Source organism: Labeo rohita, chromosome 4 (assembly GCF_022985175.1).
Source record: "Labeo rohita strain BAU-BD-2019 chromosome 4, IGBB_LRoh.1.0, whole genome shotgun sequence".
Taxonomy (NCBI): domain Eukaryota; kingdom Metazoa; phylum Chordata; class Actinopteri; order Cypriniformes; family Cyprinidae; genus Labeo; species Labeo rohita.
Genome location: NC_066872.1, coordinates 45,552,274 through 45,571,539, shown reverse-complemented (window position 1 = coordinate 45,571,539; position 19,266 = coordinate 45,552,274). Strand labels below are relative to the sequence as shown.

At 37.4% G+C, this 19,266-nt stretch overlaps 2 protein-coding genes across 3 annotated transcripts; one reads left to right on the top strand and one right to left on the bottom strand.

Annotated features, from left to right (window-relative positions):
- Positions 1–1,786: 1,786 nt before the first annotated feature.
- Positions 1,787–14,269, top strand: xpot (exportin, tRNA (nuclear export receptor for tRNAs)). 2 transcript variants are annotated; one of them, XM_051107553.1, is made up of 25 exons: positions 1,787–1,924; positions 3,447–3,597; positions 3,815–3,897; positions 3,992–4,048; positions 4,671–4,740; positions 4,835–5,053; positions 5,153–5,337; positions 5,455–5,623; positions 7,072–7,308; positions 7,395–7,433; positions 7,511–7,573; positions 8,135–8,259; positions 8,413–8,557; positions 8,651–8,770; positions 8,920–9,014; positions 9,912–9,981; positions 10,068–10,306; positions 10,509–10,794; positions 11,105–11,294; positions 11,376–11,489; positions 11,811–11,926; positions 12,007–12,054; positions 12,205–12,273; positions 12,533–12,589; positions 12,715–14,269. In XM_051107553.1, exons 2-25 carry the CDS (start codon positions 3,508–3,510, stop codon positions 12,739–12,741), a joined length of 2,913 nt encoding a protein of 970 aa, XP_050963510.1. In that variant the 5' UTR covers positions 1,787–1,924; positions 3,447–3,507; the 3' UTR covers positions 12,742–14,269. The 2 variants fall into 2 exon arrangements, with proteins under 2 accessions (XP_050963510.1, XP_050963509.1); XM_051107552.1 differs by having other exon boundaries at positions 11,373–11,489.
- On the bottom strand, positions 14,170–19,013 carry rtcb (RNA 2',3'-cyclic phosphate and 5'-OH ligase). The gene is made up of 12 exons (XM_051107554.1): positions 18,832–19,013; positions 18,472–18,550; positions 17,536–17,603; positions 17,350–17,449; positions 17,128–17,284; positions 16,895–17,051; positions 16,648–16,807; positions 16,370–16,545; positions 16,059–16,247; positions 15,786–15,896; positions 15,589–15,708; positions 14,170–14,644 (listed from the first exon to the last, which is right to left on the bottom strand). The coding sequence occupies exons 1-12, from the start codon at positions 18,922–18,924 to the stop codon at positions 14,537–14,539; spliced, it is 1,518 nt and encodes a 505-aa protein (XP_050963511.1). The 5' UTR covers positions 18,925–19,013; the 3' UTR covers positions 14,170–14,536.
- Between the last annotated feature and the right edge of the window lie 253 nt (positions 19,014–19,266).

Sequence of the window (19,266 nt, the reverse complement as noted above, 5' to 3'; positions counted from 1 at the left end):
GTACATCATTTTATATTTCATACAGTTGACTGTTGACAAATATGATGTAGGGCAACAGCTCTATCCACCTAATTCTTCCCATAAGAGAGGGTGCAGCCATTTGTAAATTGTTTGTGTCTGGCTTCTGGTCTCATCCACTTCCATCTATTTTTAGCTGCACAAAAAGCTCGTTTTGCTGCTTGATATTGCGAACTTGTGTGTCTTACCATATTATTTTAATGTATTATCTTAATTATGAACACACTGGTTTGTAGTGCAAACTGTTTTACCGTTTACCGCACTTCGATATTCTTCTCATTATTTCCTTATGGCGGACTATGAACCGGACGTTTAACATATTACCAGAAAACTTCCACTTTGGAAAATAAGGTGGATAAATGCAGTTATGCCCTAAAATTCAAGGTACTGAGCCAAAAATGCTCCTGAATGAGTTGTTGTGTCACATTTATATATACCACATATCACACAGGCAGCAAGAGCAATATGACACCAGTGCTGATTTTGTCCCCATCTATGACGAGCTAAAATGTGATTTTATAAAACAATTCAGCAAATAATAAATTTGATATTGTATTTTAAACACAATATTATGTGCTTTGCTCAATTTTTGAACATATCACCGTTGAAGCCACAATTAATTGTAATTGTTTTTAGTTTCTAAATGAATCCGATGATCCGAATCTAAATGGACCAATGCTTCAAAGGCCAATTCATAAAGAGAGCCATTTACTTCAGTACTGAATGAATCTGCCGTTTGAACGAATGAATGATTCATATAGACATTTACCGCCACCTGCTGGCAGATTTAGTAGTTTATTTACAGTATCATTTCATTAAAAATAACAATAGGCTAATGATTATAATAATAACTAATAATAATAATAAAAACATTAAAGGAATCGTTCACCCAAACAGTTTATATTCTGTCATCATTTACTCACCCTCATGTCATGTCAGACCTTTCTTTTGTGGAACATAAAAGAAGGTATTTTGAAGACTGTTGGTAACAAAGCTGTTTTGGTTACCAGTGACTTTCATTGTATGAACAAAAAATACTGAGATGTTTCTCAAATTATCTTCTTTTGTGTTCCATAGTTTCCTTTCTAAAGCTACAATTTCTAATGCCTACTTGATACTTTCTCATTTAATACCAAAAATAGCTTTAAATAATCTTTTGTGGTTATTTCAGAGTCAAATTATTTTGCGATTACTTTGATTAATTAATCGAAACATCAGGTAATTATTAGATTAAAAAAGTAATTTACATATAAATATTCTTGCACTGGTCCGAGATAAGACAAGCTATGGAAGCAAAACTCTTCTGTCATTAGTTGGTGAACAGAGCCCTCTAGTGGAAAGAAATGAACACAATAGACTTATTATGTAGTGCACAACTCTGATTTTTTTATTAAATAAATATTTATTAGATTATATGAATGTATTAGTGAATGCGTGTGTACCTTACAATACGTTTAACAACTTCCGCCAACAAACCATAGTTCCATTTAGTGTTTCTACTGTAAATTTATGATTTTTGCTGTTATAAAAAAAAAAAAAACATTTTTTGTCATTTTGTTTATTTATTTAATGACATGTTTTATTATGGTTCTCACCATGGTCATATTTTCATGTGTCTTTGGTACATATCGTAAATGTGTCATTTTTCCATACTCAATTGGAGAAAAAAAAAATGAAATGTACAAAACGTTGTCTTTGGTGGTTAGTCTGTAGTCGTTATATAAAAAATGAGACGTCCTCAGTTATATGCGTAAAGAGTGCGTGCGTGCGTTCGCCTACGCGATGAAGTTCTTCCTGTTCTCGTGCCCCGCACATCCGCTCGGCCCGACACGCCGCTGTTGAATCTGTTACATGCGCACTGAGTCACTTGAGCTGGGCGGATGATGATGGAGAGGTAAAGTTCACGGTAAGGCGCGGTAACCTTTACCTTATCCATACATTTACACAATTACGGTATATTTTATTTATTTACATGAAAGTTCCGCGCGAGTCTTTTGTCTGACAGCGCGCGCGGATGGTGCCGCTGCGCGACCCGTCATCATCACATTCACAACAATCTTGTCCTCCAGTTAAGCCGATAACTCGCTAAACTACCTACGTGTGTTGGTTAAAGCTACACACGCGCGTCGGTTTTGTATTTCGGTTGCTGTACGACGGAGATTTGTCGTTATTTCAGCGTGTTTTCTCTGTCACGCCACGTTCGCTGAGATTCGGCACGCGCGTGACACGCTTGTCGGTTAGCAGCGCGAGCGCGCAAGTATAAGTCGGTTATTTTGATAACAAGACATCGTAGTCGCTAGTTAAGCGAGTGTCTGAGGTAAATATAATTGTTTGTTACAAGTATAATAGTGTTTTGGGTTTGTGGTTAATATGGCGTTGATTAAGCTCACTATTGGGCCCGTGTTGCATCAGAAAAAGTGCTGTGTTACAGAGGTGCTGTCAGATGGTAATGCCATGATAATAGTTTACCATAGTATTTACACTTATAGAATACTATAGAACTGCCATGATACATGTCAGAAGACTGGTATTATTATGGGACTACTTAAAAGCATTATTATAATGCCATGCCAGGATATTTTGACGCTTTTGTTAGTGTACACACAGTAAAAGAAGGAATAAAGGAAAGACTGAGTCAGTCGTGCTGATTCAGCGTGTGTGTTTGTTTGTTTGGTCACTTATCAGTTGTTTTCATGAGGTCATTGTTAAAATCTTCAGTGCATACTGATATTGAATTGCATAATGATCAAACAGCTTGTTGTTAAAGCCTTTTTAAATTCATTCTAAATTATATTATCTAAAAGTGTATTTACACTCTGCTTTGTTCAGAAGTTGCATTTACACAACAATTAAAAATGTATAGCATTGGCAAGTCTGTGTAAGGACTCCTAAATGCCACTTCAGAAGCTCTTCTGTGCCACCTTTGCTGTGTTAATGTGACATAAAGATGATGGTCTGAAATGTTCATCTCATTATACTGCAATACTCTTTATATTACCATGTAATTATTATGGTATTACTAAGAACAGTTTAGTAATAAGTCAGGTTTGAAGTAAACAGTACAGTTTTTAAAGATTGATTGTTACACTGACAGATTAATTAGGCTTTTTTTTTTTTATCAGAATCAGCATTTCGAACCGTTTACCTGTTGTATTAACAATTGTTAACTTGCTCATTGCTAACTAATACTCTGAATTTCTTATTTACTTATTTAGTCATTAAATCTTGTATATAGTCAGTAAATTGTATTTTGTATATTTGTATTATATCAGTCATTGGTCATCCTGAGCTCAAGGTTGTCAGTATACCAACTATCAATTAAACTCTTTTTCCTTTGCAAGACTTTAATTACATTATTATGTTATTGTTTTTACTGTAAGATAGTTAAGCCTGACTTACGTTTGTGTGGATGTCTGTGTCTCCCTTAGATGTGTGTGTCCTGTTTGGAGATTTGGGATAAACTGATCGAGGACAGCAGCTAACCCACGTATGGCCTGCGAGTCGGCGTTACCTGCCATCATGGACGAGCAGGCCCTCATGGGACTGAACCCCAACGCTGATGCCTGCTACAGGCAGAGGGTGAGCCCAAAACTCTAGATCAGATTTTTCAGTAGACATACACACATAAATCAATAATTAACTCAGAAATGAGTTATGACTGCATGCAGTCAGTGTCTGCAGAATTCAGATGCACATCATTCTCAGTCCGTTATGTGTTTTTTGCATAACTAGTACTCTGAGTGTATCGTTGAGGAAGTAAAACCTAATCTGTACTTGTTTTCTTTGTGTGTTTTAGGCGCTGGCATATTTTGAGCAATTGAAAGAGTCTTTAGATGGATGGGAGGTATGCGCTGAAGCCCTGGCTAAAGGAGTTTACAGGTAAGATGGACTGCATACTGTAGTCAGTGCAGGATACTACAATGTTTCATGTAATAATATTGGTTAATGCAATGCATTTGTGTTTCTCTGTCAGTGACGATCATGTCAAGTTCTTCTGCTTTCAAGTCTTGGAGCACCAGATCAAATTCAGGTATCACTGAATCTTTGTTTTTATATAAACTCTAAAAATTGAAAATGTCCATGAGCTGCTAAAATGTATTACATAAGTCACTTTGGATGACAGCATCTGCCAAATGCATGAATGTTTAATTTATGATATTTTAATATGATATTTTGATTTTGGTATTTCTTTTGCAAGGTCCAAAAAAATGTAACCTATACTGATGAATTGTTCACATTAAGATTTATAAAATGCATTTTGAAAATATATTGGGTGAAATTTAATTTCAAGCTAACTTTAAACCTAGAGAACAAAGAGAATGACACGTACTTAGAGGGAGATTGTGTCAGTCATATACTAAACATTTGCAAATAACTAATTAGACTTTATTCTTAAATTGATAGCTCTTGGTCTGATTTTGGTCTGTGTTTGCATTCATTTTAAAGAAGTATACAAAATGTCAATGTATTCACCCTATTTTTATCTTAAGAGCATGTGCAGCAAATTGTAATATGAATTTGTCTGTCGGTGTCATTTGCTTTATTTTAGCTGTACTAAACCAGTCTGTTATGCTGCTTGATAAAGCATTAAAAAATAAGGTGGACAGAGTTTCATACAGTTTTTAAAGTTGTATAAATGCTGTGTTTTGCAGGCACGGCTCACGTACTGCAGCTCAACAGCAGCTGATCCGTGAGACACTGATGAAATGGTTGCAGGCTCAGGTTAGTATTTTGATATTCATTAGAATGATGAATAATCCGGCTGCGCATGCATTTGAAATATGATTTTCTGTCATGTATTTGCATATTTGTCTAGTTGATGAATGTGCATCCAGAAAAGCCCTTCATCAGGAATAAGGCGGCGCAGGTTTTGGCCCTGACGTTTGTGATGGAGTATCTGACTTTGTGGCCCAAGTTCTTCTTTGACATCCTCAATCTGGTGGGACTGAATCCAAACGGTGTGGACATTTACCTGCGCACGCTGATGGCTATTGATGCTGAGGTGGTTGATCGGGACATCCTGCACAGTCCTGAGGTAAAACCAGCTCAACTTGAGGGAAAACTACTTTTTTTTTTTTTTTTTTTTGTGCGCTCTTGACATGCCATTAAAACATCTCTCTCTGTCCTACTTCAGGAGACACGCAGAAATACTCTGATCAAAGACTCCATGCGCGAGCAGTGCATCCCGGCACTGGTTGAGTCATGGTACCAGATCCTACAGACGTACCAGCACACCCACAGTGAGCTGACCTGCCAGTGTCTGGAGGTGGTGGGCGCGTACGTGTCCTGGATCGACCTCAACCTCATCGCCAATGACAGGTCAGAGCAGCTCTGATGAAGGTCATGCATATGTGACTTCGTCAGACTGACTGTAATGACCTTCCTTGAGCTTCCTGTCTGTTTATGTGACAGCTGTGTGTGTGTGTGTTTGTGTAGGTTTGTGAATCTGTTGCTCAGCCACATGTCCATGGAGGAGTTGCGTGAGGAGGCGTGCGATTGTCTGTTTGAGATCGTCAATAAGGGCATGGATCCTGTTGACAAAACCAAACTGGTGGAGTCTCTGTGTCAGGTGCTGCAGTCCGCAGGGTTCTTCAATATCGAGCAGGTGTGTGAATGGATAATTGTTCCGGCAAGTGCTCATCTTGTCGAAAACCCTTTCTGGAACTTGTTTTATTCTGTTAATAGATTTAAAAAGGTTTTTAACTAAGTAGATCCAAATTTAGGTTAAGGGATTTTAGAAACGATGAAACTGTGAAGCATCCTATTTAGTTTTACTTTTGAATAACTAAACCAGGCCTTCGCCATGAATATAGCCATAGAAACTGGCATAGCATTAAAAAAAAAAGAAAAAGTTCTGTCAAGTAAAATACACTATAGTTATATGAACAAGTTCATATGCTTTGTGTGGTTTTTGGTAGAGCTTAATTATGGCAGAAATTGACAATGCATATTTGTGATGTGATCTTGGAAAACCCAACACATGGTGAAATTTTGTCCATAGCTTAAGCGTGACAAAAGTTATAGCTATCTTAAGTTGGCTGATAAGATATGGTTTTCAGGAATGGAATTTTGAGAAAAACAGGTTTAAAGTGAGACGTGTTTTGCTTTTAATTCATGGGTTTTACCAGAGTTGTTTGTCAAGTCAGGAGCGCTATACTGCATCGTTACACAAACAAACTAATGTCTGTTTTCCGTTGTTTATCATGGGCATAGTCTCTAAACTTTTGATCACCCCTTGTATGCTTAGATAGCATGAATAATGCAGCCTTGTAGTTTACGTTTAGAAAAGCCAGCGAAGCGCAACTGTTCACACACTGTGCATAAAACACTGTCATCGGACTCCTCCTCTTTAGTAATCGCCTTACTAAATCATCCGACGGGTTTTCCCAGATTACTTTTTTTTTTTTTTTTTTTAGTATTATAATATCTTATTTTTTCAAAAACATTGAGAATGTGACATGAAAATTATACATATCAGAAATTTTCACCAACTTGAATATTTATATTTTTTAAAAATAATCATTCTAGAAAGAGTGATTTTGTTGAGCATTGTATTTTTGTAGAAAAAAAATATATATATATTTTTTAAATCTAGGAAAAATAACTTTACTTTTTTGAGTGCAAACCATCCTTTTTAGGGCTGAATGATTTGTGTTGAAAAAATAAAAAACTGAAAAATCTGGGTTTTCGCACTTTGGTTTTCTTCTTTTTGTAACCATGAAGTCAACAGAGTTACCAAAATATTTTTCATAAATTCAACTTTCGAGTTTTTGTATGCCACATTCTCACTGTTTCTTGACCAATTCACTGTCACTATAAAAAAATAAGTATTGTGGTTTTATTGTAAACACAATATGAAATTGTATGATTTTTAATAACACAGTCATACCATAAAGTCAAAAACTTTGCAACTGTAAAATCACATAGTTGCCAATATAGCAGTCGCACTGTAGCCATATTGCAATATCGATTTTATTTTGATATATCTCAAGTTGCATGTTAATCAGTCAAGATTCTCTTGTCTTTGGTTTTCTCATCTATCACGGCCTTTAGGAGGAGGATGTGGATTTTCTGGCCAAGTTCTCTCGATTGGTTAACGGGATGGGTCAGTCTCTGGTGCTGAGCTGGACTAAACTCAGTAAGATGGGAGATGTGAAGGTTTCAGCGGATACGTTGCGTGCTGTAGAGGCAAAGGTTCCCCTGATGCTACAGCTGCTAATTCATGAAGACGACGATATTTCAGCCAACATCGTGGGCTTTTGCTATGACTACCTGCATGTTCTGAAACAGGTACCTGTTCAAAACCATCATTTTGAGACTGAGAGCTGATCTACCTGTGATTCTCATTTTCAACTCTCTGTGTTTGTGTTTTTCAGCTTCCAGCTCTCAATGAGCAGCAGAAAAGCAATGTAGAGGTACAGCAGGCTCATATCTCAGCTGCATGAGTGTTAATTAGTGCTGTAGTTTATGATTGTTGTTGTCTTGCTTACAGGCGATCATGCTGGCTGTGATGAACAAGCTAAAGTACGATGACGAGTATAATTTTGAGAATGAGGTCAGTGTGGAAAGTGTGATTGTACAGTGTTGTTTGTTGTGACAACACAGCATTTATAGTTTAACTCTAATATAGAGTTTTTTTTATAGTTTCTTCTGGCAAAATATTAGAATATTTATTAATTTATAGTTTGTTTATAGTTATTTTTTATCTATTTTTCTATTTTTATGTATTTTTGGTTTTGTTTGTAAAAAACATTATAGCATGCAATTGTTATTTAGGCTATTTTAAATCTTGTTACTTTAGAGTTTGCCATTAATATAGCCTTGTTGATACGGAAAAAAATCTATATATTGAAATTAAAAGTCAGTAAATAACTAGTTTGACAGCAACCACAGGAAGCCCTAAAAAGACTTTTTACAAACTCTTCACTTACTCTTTTGATACAGATGTCTCATTAAAAGTATGGGAAGATGGTTTGCTTATGTTCTGTGCATAGATATTTAATGAAACTGCCTCCTTTTCGTTTTTACAATTGCATGAAGCCATATTGCGATTTTGGTTTTATTATAATTAATCATTCAGCCCTATCCTAAAATACAGTCTGTTTGTTACCCTCAGGGCGAGGATGAGGCCATGTTTGTTGAATACAGAAAACAGTTAAAGATGTTGCTTGACCGACTGGCTCAAGTCTCTCCTGAGCTTCTGCTGGAAGCTGTGCACAGAGTCTTCAATGCCACCATGCAGTAAGACACAAACCTGCACAACATCCTGGGAAATAGCACAGAAACACTGTTTTTCTTGCTCTTTTGTGATGAGAGTTTGACACATTTAACAAATCATAAACTTGAAAGCCCATTCAAAAATGTGTTATCATTGATTTCTGTGTGTGCGCGTAGGAACTGGCAGACGGTGCAGTTCATGGAGGTGGAGGTGGCCATCAGGCTGCTGTATATGTTGGGTGAAGCTCTTCCTGCATCTCACGGAGCACATTTCTCTGGAGACACCACGAAAACCAGCACACTGCAGGCCATGATGAGAACAGTGAGACTAACGTTCATCATTTTTCTCTAAAGCTTTTTGAATGAAAAGACAAAGTAACATGTACATCATGATGTTGTGTATTTGTTTGTGTAGCTGATCTCATGTGGCGTAAGTGAGTATCAGCACTCCTCTGTGACTCTGGAGTTCTTTGAGACCGTCGTCCGTTATGATAAATTCTTCCTTGTGGAGCCGCAGCACATTCCCAGTGTCTTGGTGAGTGTTTGAAGCCTGATCCTCTGACTAATTTTACTCAGTTACCCAGCAGCACGATTTTAAACACTTCTGAGATGTGAGAATGATGTTGTCAGATTTAGTTTGACCCGTAAAAGCTGAGTTTTGAAAGGCTTGTGTGTTTTGTTTAGATGGCGTTTTTAGACCATCGTGGTCTGAGGCACAGCAGTCCAAAGGTGCGCAGTCGAGTGGCTTACCTGTTCTCACGCTTCATCAAAACCCTGCAGTGAGTTACTCTACAACTGTATCTACACACACTGGGTAAAAGGGTCAATGTATAATATTAGCAGTTAACCCCCATTTATTTTTATATAACACTTATTATATTGAGAATAATTATAGCCATTCAACATTACAGTACAATTGAAAGCCTCTTTTTTTTTTTTTTTTTTTTTTTTTTTTTTTAAACATTTAATACTGCAAGTTGTCACATTTTTTTTATTCCTTAATTACAAAACGTTTAAATAATTTTTAACAGATAATTAGCAAATTTTAATAGAACAGAAAATTGACTTTAGTTTTTACTTTTTTTTTTTTTTTTTTTTTTTTTTTTAAAGGTGTTTTTTTTTTTTTTATGTTTAATGTTCTGCAGTTGGTAATAAATGCATACAAATAACCTGATAACTTACAGTTTAAATAATGGTATGTTTATATATAGTTCCTAAAATAGTATTATAAATGTTTTTAAACTTGGCATTAAACATTACAAATATTGTTGATTTTTTTTGCAAACTGCATTCGTTCCTCTTTTGTAATGCACTTTGGATAAAAGCATCTGCTAAATGCATAAATGTAAATATAAATTTAAAGATGATGACATCACTGAATCCAATGATGAACTGCCTTTACCTGAAAATTGAGTGTTTACTGTTGCCCTTTTGCATTATTGATGCACTATTTTCTATTTAATACTGTACAGCTGCTTTGTCACAATTCTGTATTGTTAAAAGCGGTATATAAATAAAGAAATAAATGTGAAAATAATGACTGAATTTTCATATTGGTGCATCTCTAGTAAATGTTACACTTGTGCATTTCCCAGATACTTTACAGTGCATCCATTGTATTCATTTTATCAGTTCATGCACTGTTAATAATGCTGTTTTCGTGTTTATTTGTGTAGTAAACACATGAATGCATTCATCGAGGACATACTCAGCAGAATACAGGACCTGTTAGAGCTCGCTCCCCCGGTAACGTCTGATAAAACTCATATGAAGCAGCATATAAATCAGCTTTAAACATCTGCACAATCACTTACCTGTCCTCATGTGTCCAGGAGAATGGTTTTCCGGCGCTGCTGAGCAGTGATGATCAGCTGTTCATGTTTGAGACTGCCGGCGTGTTGATCGTGAATGGAGAGAGTCCAGCCGAGCGTAAGCAGGCTCTGATGCGCAGCCTCCTGACACCGCTAATGGAGGCGTTTCGCATGCTCCTCGCAAAACTGCCACAGGAGGCAGATGAAGAGAGACAGACGGCGCTGGCCGATTGTCTGAGTCACGCTGTGGGGTTCGCCAGGTAAACACACCTCTGACAGGTTAATTACATGTTGTGTTGATCTGACTTGAATCAAACTTTTAATTTTTGTTATATTTGAATATGCAAATGTGACAACAGCCATTAAAAAAATAAATAAATGTTAAATAGATCAGGTGAAACAATGTCTTGCCTGTTGTTCACTCTCAAACTAATTGCGTGATGATTTGTTCCTTTTCCTCAGTCGCACCAGTAAGGCGTTCAGTAACAAGCAGACAGTGAAGCAGTGTGGCTGCTCTGAAGTGTATCTGGACTGCCTGCAGACCTTCCTGCCAGCGCTCAGCTGTCCCGTCCAGCGAGGGCCGCTGCGCAGTGCAGTGCGCTCCTTCCTCCACCGCATGATCATCTGTCTAGAGGAGGAGGTGCTTCCCTTCATTCCAGCGGCATCGCAGCACATGCTGAAGGACTGCGAGCCCAAAGACCTGCAAGAGTTCATCCCGCTCATCAGTCAGATCACCGCCAAGTTTAAGGTACAGATGACTTACCTCAGGGCTGCATGATTAATCGGAATAAAACCAGAACCATGATATGGCAGTTTACAGTAAATGCTGTACCACACAAACTCTATCTTTGCATCTAATCCGACTTTGGCTTGGTTAAATGTACGTTTGGGAATGCAACATCTGTAAGGCGAAGTGTGCATCAACAAAAGATACAGTTTAAGGCCTCCCTGTGGCATTGCCGTAAATACTGGTTTAGCATTTGAAAAAGAAGTTAATAGTTATATAGTTAATAGTTAATAGTTTTAACTTAAATGGACACTCACTTTTTCTCTCCCAGAACCAGGTGTCTCCTTTCCTCCAGGAGATCTTCATGCCTCTAGTGATAGCCATATTCGAGACGCTGTCGCGTCCAGCAGAGGAGAACGATCAGACGGCTGCTTTAGAGAAGCAGATGTTGAGAAGAAGCTACTTCAGTTTCATTCAGACCATCGCCAGCAGCGGCATGAACGAGGTCATGGCCAGTCAGGGTGAGGCGCTGTTCTGTTCAGAAAGAAAACAAACCAGTGTCCCTGAAAATGTGCACTGACTTTGTTACTGTTTGACAGAAGCTGAAAATATCGAGCGTGTGCTGTTCACCATCATCCAGGGAGCTGTGGATTTCCCAGACCCCATCGCCCAGAAAACCTGCTTCATTATCCTGTCCAGATTGGTGGAACTCTGGGGTATGAAAACACTTCAAGCACAGCAGATTCAGCAGCATCTAGACTTTTAACATGGGTTTTTGTTAATTGAAATAATGCTGAAATAAAATGCAGTATAAATATTGGGTGAAAACTTGTAAAAATGTAAAAACTTGCCTTGGCAACTACCTGAATGTTTAAGAAATAAAATGACTAATTAGAAAAAAACAACTAAACTAAAACTTTAAAGTTAAATAATCTAAAAATACAAAAATAAAAATATATTACAAATTCAAATAAAAAGTGAATTCAGTATTTTTAATGTGTTCTCTTTTTTTTTTTTTTTTTTTTTTTTTTTTTAAGGTGGAAAAGATGGTTTGGTGGGATTTCCAGATTTTATTTATAAGCATATCGTCCCAGCATGCTTCATGGCCCCTCTTAAACCAACCTTTGACCTTTCAGATGCCCAGACTGTTCTGGTATGTCAATCAAGACTTTTATAAACTGCTTTTATTAAATGTCTGATGGTGATTTGTAATGATTTGCTGTTCTGTTACAGACGCTGTCTGAGTGTACGCTGACTCTGCACATGATTCATCTCAAAAGAGTGAGTCTGATAACACCTCAACTGATTAGTCTTATTTAGACTCGAAACAAGTGATATTCACGTTAGGGAGAATTGGAGTAATAAATTAATAAATCGCAGTTAATAAATCTAACTGCAGGCTGTTTTAATGCTTATGTCTCGTTGACACAGGGCCCGGAGTGTATTCAGTTTCTTCAGGAGTACCTGCCATCACTGCAAGTCTCACCTGAAATCACACAGGTAACTGTGACATCCAAGAAAAATTACACGATGCAAGCATTTCATTTGTCAAAATAAAATTATTTAAAAAATTAAAGCTCGATTTAACTTCAGGAAATTGTGACAGACATATATGTGTTATGTTACTTGCTTTAATTATGGCAACAATATCTATTTGATTATGCTGAATCTTCTAAAAGGAAGTATAGAATGATCTAGACTGCAGTATCATATGATGATGAGTCAATAACTGATTTATATGAACTGTTTTTCTTTTCAGGAGCTGTGTCAAGTCCTTCAGCAGCCGGATGTTAAGGTTCTGAAAAACTACATGAAGGTATTTCAGGAGCTTTAGGATTGAAATGCTAATTTATGTTTTTTTTTTTTTTTTTTTTTTTTTGTCATTCAGTGTTAGATACTGTTATTTGGCCATTTTAACACACTTTTATTGTGTGTGTGCAGGTTTTCTTCCAGCAGGCCAAACTTTAAAACTGGAACTGTCAAGCGGAGCGTTTCAGGAGCTCAGCAGTCAACGCCACTTACAGACCACCATAACGACAGAGCTTAGCATAGGAGCTACTTTTGCACTTAAAGAAGCGTCACCACATCCATCCTGTCTGTGGGACACGGACCCCCAACAGGAGTCATGTGGGGATTTGCCGTCACATGACGTGACCACGCCTCCACACCGACCTTGGCCTAATCAGAGTTGTGCTCTCCACGGAGGTTTAGCCACCTGGACTGGAGGCGACGTCTGCGATTGGCGAGACGCCATACTGTAGGTGGGGTTTGTGAGGGTGGGTGGGGCTTTAGTCCTGGACAGAATTTCAAGGGAAAAACGCGTTTCCATTTGAAAAACAACAGTTTTGGTAATTGTTTGGAAATATGACTTAAATGTTACAGAAAAATCTAGAATGAATTTAAAGAAATGTTTATTTTTTGTGTGTGAGAAATCTGGATTTTTCTCAATTTCAGCTTAAGAAGGGCCGATTTAAGAATATTTAATTGCTAATTTTTCTTTTTTTCTTTTTTTTTAACTTGCATAAATGAAGCATAGGTTTTAGTTTGACGTGATGAGGTTAACAAACGGAAGTGCTCTTGATGTGGGCTTAGCCTGGCAAATTGTTTGCTTTTTGGATCTAAAATGTTTTTTTTTTTTTACTTTGTTTATAAACTGCTAAATCATCAGTGATCCCCTCTAGTTTTCCATGATACGGCATTCCCATCAAAGCTGTACTGTAACACGTATCGTTTCCGAACACTAAACGTTTATCTGCTCCATCACAGTCTCAGATTTGCTGTCGTTTAATGCCTTTAATGCCCATTTGAAATATGCAATGTAATGTTATGAACTGTGAAAAAATACTACGAGGTGGTTTGATCCTTGGATCTGCAGTGGGAATGTTTGGTTAAGTTACGCTGCTAGCAATTTTTATTTGGACATGTACTTGTGTAAAGTTTAAACTCATCAGAGAGACAATTGGTTCAGATCTCTCTGCTTCTGCTTCAGTCTCATTTGTAAAAATGACCTGTTACGACTGAAAAAATGACATTGTTGACAATCTGTGTTGGATTTTTAGAGATGCTGCACATGCATTAACCCTTTCAGCCCTGGATCCCACTTCAGACAGACGCACCAGTCAAAGGTTTGGACCTAAATGTTCTCGGGTCTTGACATCACATTGGCTTTAATGGTTAAGAATCATGATAGGGAAAAATGTTAACCCAAAATAAACTGGATGAAGCACTTTGTCATAAGCTGAAATGTAACTTCTAACATGAGTGACTGTTAAAGATTGTTTTTTTTTGTCATTACCCATGAGCCCTTGCTGTGACCCGTTACTCAGAAATGCTCCAGTCCTGCTCGTCAGACCCACTGTGTTTATGCCAAAAAAGAGGAGAGAAAGACACAAAAGGTAGACTGTGTAAACTTGATTTATTTTTGATATGCTGGGACAGGCCCTCTCACTCCTTTTGTGGATCTTTTGTCATGACCAATAAAGTATTTACTAATCTCCGTCTGATTTCCAGCTGGAGGTTTATTCCAAGCGCCTGCGTTGATGTAATCATTCGAATAGATTGAGGAGAACAAGCAGAGGCTCTGATGCAACAATTTTATTCGACATGGGTAGCTCTTGGTGTAAACATGTTCACCCTTAAACCCGAAACGAAACACAAATAATGCTCGAGCCACTTCACCTTCATAAGTGCTAAATATGAGGCGCAGAGTCTTCAGTGGTAAGGACTCGTCTCTGCGGTCTCTTGCGTGCAGCTGTGTGATGTTTCAGCCTTTAATTACAGCGATGGGCCTGAGCTTGATGGCCTTTTGACTGATGCCAGCATCGTGGCACGTGTTCACCACGTCTGTGACGTTCTTATAGGATTCAGGAGCCTGAGGTGCAAGAAAATAATGCGTGTTAAAAACATGCTTTTTAATAAGAGACTTGATTTGAAATTATCTTCAATGGCTATTCACCTTTAATCGTTATTCAATATCGGGCCTGCTAAGCTTAACAGTTTAAGTTAAACAGGCAAAATTAATTTATCTGCAACAATTTAGGTCACAAGCAATTTGTGTAACAGCATGAAATTATTTAATGCATTTTATTGTGATTAAAAAAATATATATATATATATATATATATATATATATAAAATAACTAGCAGAAAATATGAAAAAAAATATATATATATTTTTTGGAAACCTAATTGGAATTGTTAAAAATGTAAACAGGTAAACGAAAGGAAGATAAATGAATTTGCAACCATGTACATCACAAAGCAATTTAAATATAAAAGTATAATTCATCAATGCATTTTATTGGAGGATGTTTATTTAAACAAGTATAGGTCTAATATAAAATAAGAATATAAAGATTGTTGGATACTACTGAAAAAGCTTAAAGATAATAGCATAACATTATTCAATGCATCTTACTGTAGAATGATTATTCAAAAACTAAAAATATAAACAATTTTGATGCTTAAACAGAAACATTATTCTACATGACCTGATAAAAGTTGTAAAAATATTTAAACAAATAAAAAGTGTGTGTATATATATAGTTGCCTAAAAATCTACAAAGTGTTACAGTTAAAAATAAATAAATAGATAAAATGTGACAATTCAGTCACAATATAATTTAAAAAGTTTATTTTAAATTGTTGCATGGCTTTTTGAAAGTAACCAATGTGTAGATTGGTTTGTAGTTTTTCAAGAAACAATATTGTTTTGGGGTACTTAAAAATTGGAATCGGATCTTTAAAAAGGAAAAAAAAAAAAAATGTTTGCATAGAACTGGAGCTTCTTGTTGTGAAAGAATGAAGAAACCTCACCTCCTCCATCACCAGCTTTGGTGATGCCACTCTGATGGCAATACCCATGTCTGCCAGTTTATCCAGAACGTCCTGGAAGTCCAAGTTGCGTCTGGATTTGGCTCTGGATAGAGCTCGACCCTACAGTGTTCATAAACACACGTCAAACAGGTAAGCATAAAGACAATCACTGCAGTACATCTGATCACATGACTCACCGCTCCGTGACACGTGGTGCCGAACGTCTCTGTCATGCCCTGCTCTGTGCCCGTCAGCACATAACTGCAGGTGCCCATCGTTCCTCCGATCAGAACTGGCTGGCCGGTCAGCTGTATAGGAGGAAACAACATTGAAATATTTGTTTAATGTCATGTGAAACTCATTTCCAAACTTTCAAAATAAGCTGCATTAATGAATCTTTCGCAATAAATCCACAAATGAGAATTAAAGTAAAAAGAGTTACATTTGATATGGTACATTCTCTAATTCACCTGGTAGTCAACAGGTATGAGTGGATGGTGTGGTGGGAAGGCTCGTGTTGATCCCTTTCTGTGCACAAGAAGCGTCTTCTGTTTGCCGTCCACCATGTGCTCTTCCACCTTGGCGATGTTGTGTGAGACGTCATAGATGACGTGCATGTCCAGATCATCTGGTGTGGTATTGAAGACTTTGGAGAATGCCTGCAGTAAAGGTCAGTACAGATACATTCCAAAGCAAAACTCAAAATGGGGCATAATGCTGTAGTTCTTGCAGTATGTGTGCAGCGGTATTTCATTTTATTCCCTGTAAGTGTTCAGCTCACCTGGCGGGTGAGGAAGGTCATGGAGGAACGGTTGACCCAGGCGTAATTGCCAGCCGCTGCCATACCCTTCAGATAGTCCTGACCCTCAGGAGACGTGATGCGAGCACAGGCCAACTGACGGTCATTCACCGTGATTTTATCCCGCTTCATCGCCTTCTCCATCGCAACCAAAGCATCTAAATGCCAGAATGAGATAAATGAAGAAAAAAAAAAGAAAAATTGAAAACTATAATAGTATCTAGATACTAAAATAAGATTGATGTGATGCCCCCGCTCACCTGTTGCCACCTGATGGCCGAGGCCTCGACTGCCGCTGTGGATCATCACACAGATCTGCCCCTTGTGGTCGATGCCCATCTTCTTCGCTGCGTAATCATTATAGATCTCATCCACCACCTGAATCTCAGCATAGTGGTTTCCTGCACCCAGCGTACCTAACTACACAACGACAGCAGGAGAACCAGAACATGAGATTTGAGTATTTGCTATACTTTGCATGATTTTGCCTTGCAAATGCATGTGTACCTGTGGCAGTCCTCTCTTCTTGGCTTTAGAAGAGACTTTGTTGGGGTCGGCCTGCAGCATTCGGCCATATTCCTCACAGTGTTCCTTATCCTCAGCCCAGGCGTATCCTTCCCTCAGCGACCAATCAACACCCATCTCTAGAGCTTCCTCCAGATCTCTACACACACAAACACAATGCTGGTAAAGTCATGAAAAAAAAAAAATTAAAATATTAAGTTTGTTTCCATGTTTACTTTGCTCCCATGGGAATAACGCCTTTGGATCCAACTCCGACAGGAATGTGGTCAAACATGGACTGAGCCAGCTGCTCCTTCACCGGCTGCACGTCGCCCTCGTCCAGGTTAGTCCTCAGCAGACGGACCCCACAGTTAATGTCAAACCCCACACCACCTGCACAGACCAACCGTGAGCCGCCACAATGTTAACCTTAATCTGAACGCTGCTTGATTACATACCGGGAGAGACCACGGCCGTTGGGTCATCCATGTCAAAGGCAGCCATGTTTCCGATAGCAAAACCATATCCGGAGTGGACGTCAGGCAAGCCAATAGACCTCTGCGCAAAAAGGATACAAATGAGAAAACAGGACGAAGCAACATGATGCATTTCCAGTGACAATAAATCCTAATAATGTAACTCACATGGACAATTCCTGGTAGGGCAGCAACATTTCCAATTTGCTTCATAGCAGGCAAGAAACCACCAAACCCTGTGAAAACAGTATTTTTCACTAATATTTTATATGCAGTTTAAACAATCACAATTTCAATTAGCTCAGTATGATTCATATGATGAAAGTGATTTGTGATTATGTTTATTAAATAAAATATTCACATAATATTTATTATATTACTATATAACTCTTTTAATAATAAATACAAACTGCACTGGTAAATATTATGTTCATCATTTAATAATGAAATATTCATCTTAAAAAATAAAAATGAATATTAAGTCACACATATATTATTTATCAGGAGGAAACTTTTAAAAACTTTTAAAACATTTTATTTCTTGAATTAAATATTTTGCATCTAAGTGGTTACAATAATGGCTGTTACCAAGTAAATTCAGAGCAAATACATATGTTAAATTAATCAGTTACACTGTTAAATATAATTTCATTTCATGTTCTCATTAAAAGAGATTGACAATTTGCAACAATAAACATAAGTGTGAGTCTGTGTGTAAGGTGTGTTTTATGACTTTCAGCAGTGCACATGTATGATTGACATGCGTGTTTGTGTCTGACTGATTATACAGCACAATCATGTGCTTTTTCTTAAGTATTTCTCAATCATTTCTAAGCCATAAACCAAACCAGCTATCCATGTGTATTTCACAATGAGCCCTCAAGCTGATGAAAAATACAAATGCTATAAGACGCCTTGCTATAATAGAAGAATGATTTACAAAAAATCCATAGTTCTTTTTTTGCTTACGGACATAAATATATTAGTTATTTTCCTGTATACCTTTTCTTGATCCTAATCTTCTAATCCAAATAAATATTGTTATTGACAAGGGGTTTGTACAAACTGTTCAATAATTTTATGAAAAATCTGATGTAACTTCACCTCCACCACGACAGGCGTTTCTCAGCTCCTCGAACATGAGCTTCTCCAGAGGATCATTCACATAGAAAACACCCTCCACCTGAAGATCAAACATCAACATTTAATTCAATTTAAACAGCATTTATTATTAAAACCACAACAAAATGAGGCACAATCTGATTTTCAAACACATGACAGCTGAATAAAACAACTATTATTCAGCACAGAGGCACAATTAAGTACTTCCCAAGTACTACTAATTGTATTTATTCTGGTTTATTTACTTCTAATTTCGGTTTATTCATGTATTATATAATTATATACGCGTCACTGAATCGCACCCAAAAGTGAACACGTTTGCGGTTCTGACAGCTGGTTTACCTGCATATTCGGCACGAAGCCCTTCTTGATCCGCCAGCAGTTTTTGTGGATTTTATCTAGATACTGAAGCTCGTCATTATAAGTGCGACTCATTTTAAAATATAGATAATAGACGCACTTTTGACAGAAACTATCTTCACACGATTCTCCGGATCTTCCTTCTTCTTCACTTGCGTTTATATGGACTGACGCGTGTTTGTTTAGCGCCACCTGCTGCTCGCACACAAATAAGCAAAAATAGAATCGAAGACGGCGCTGTCGTTAAAAAGTGTTATTTTATTAAATATTTGTAATTACGTTTACAGCGCGAAAATATGTCTAAAAAACGAAATATTTTAATGGTTTAACTCGTGATCTTTTATGGCAGCACTGTAACCAGAGACTTGAGGATTCCACTAGGTTATTGCAAGAGAAATATACTCAAGAGTTGTACAT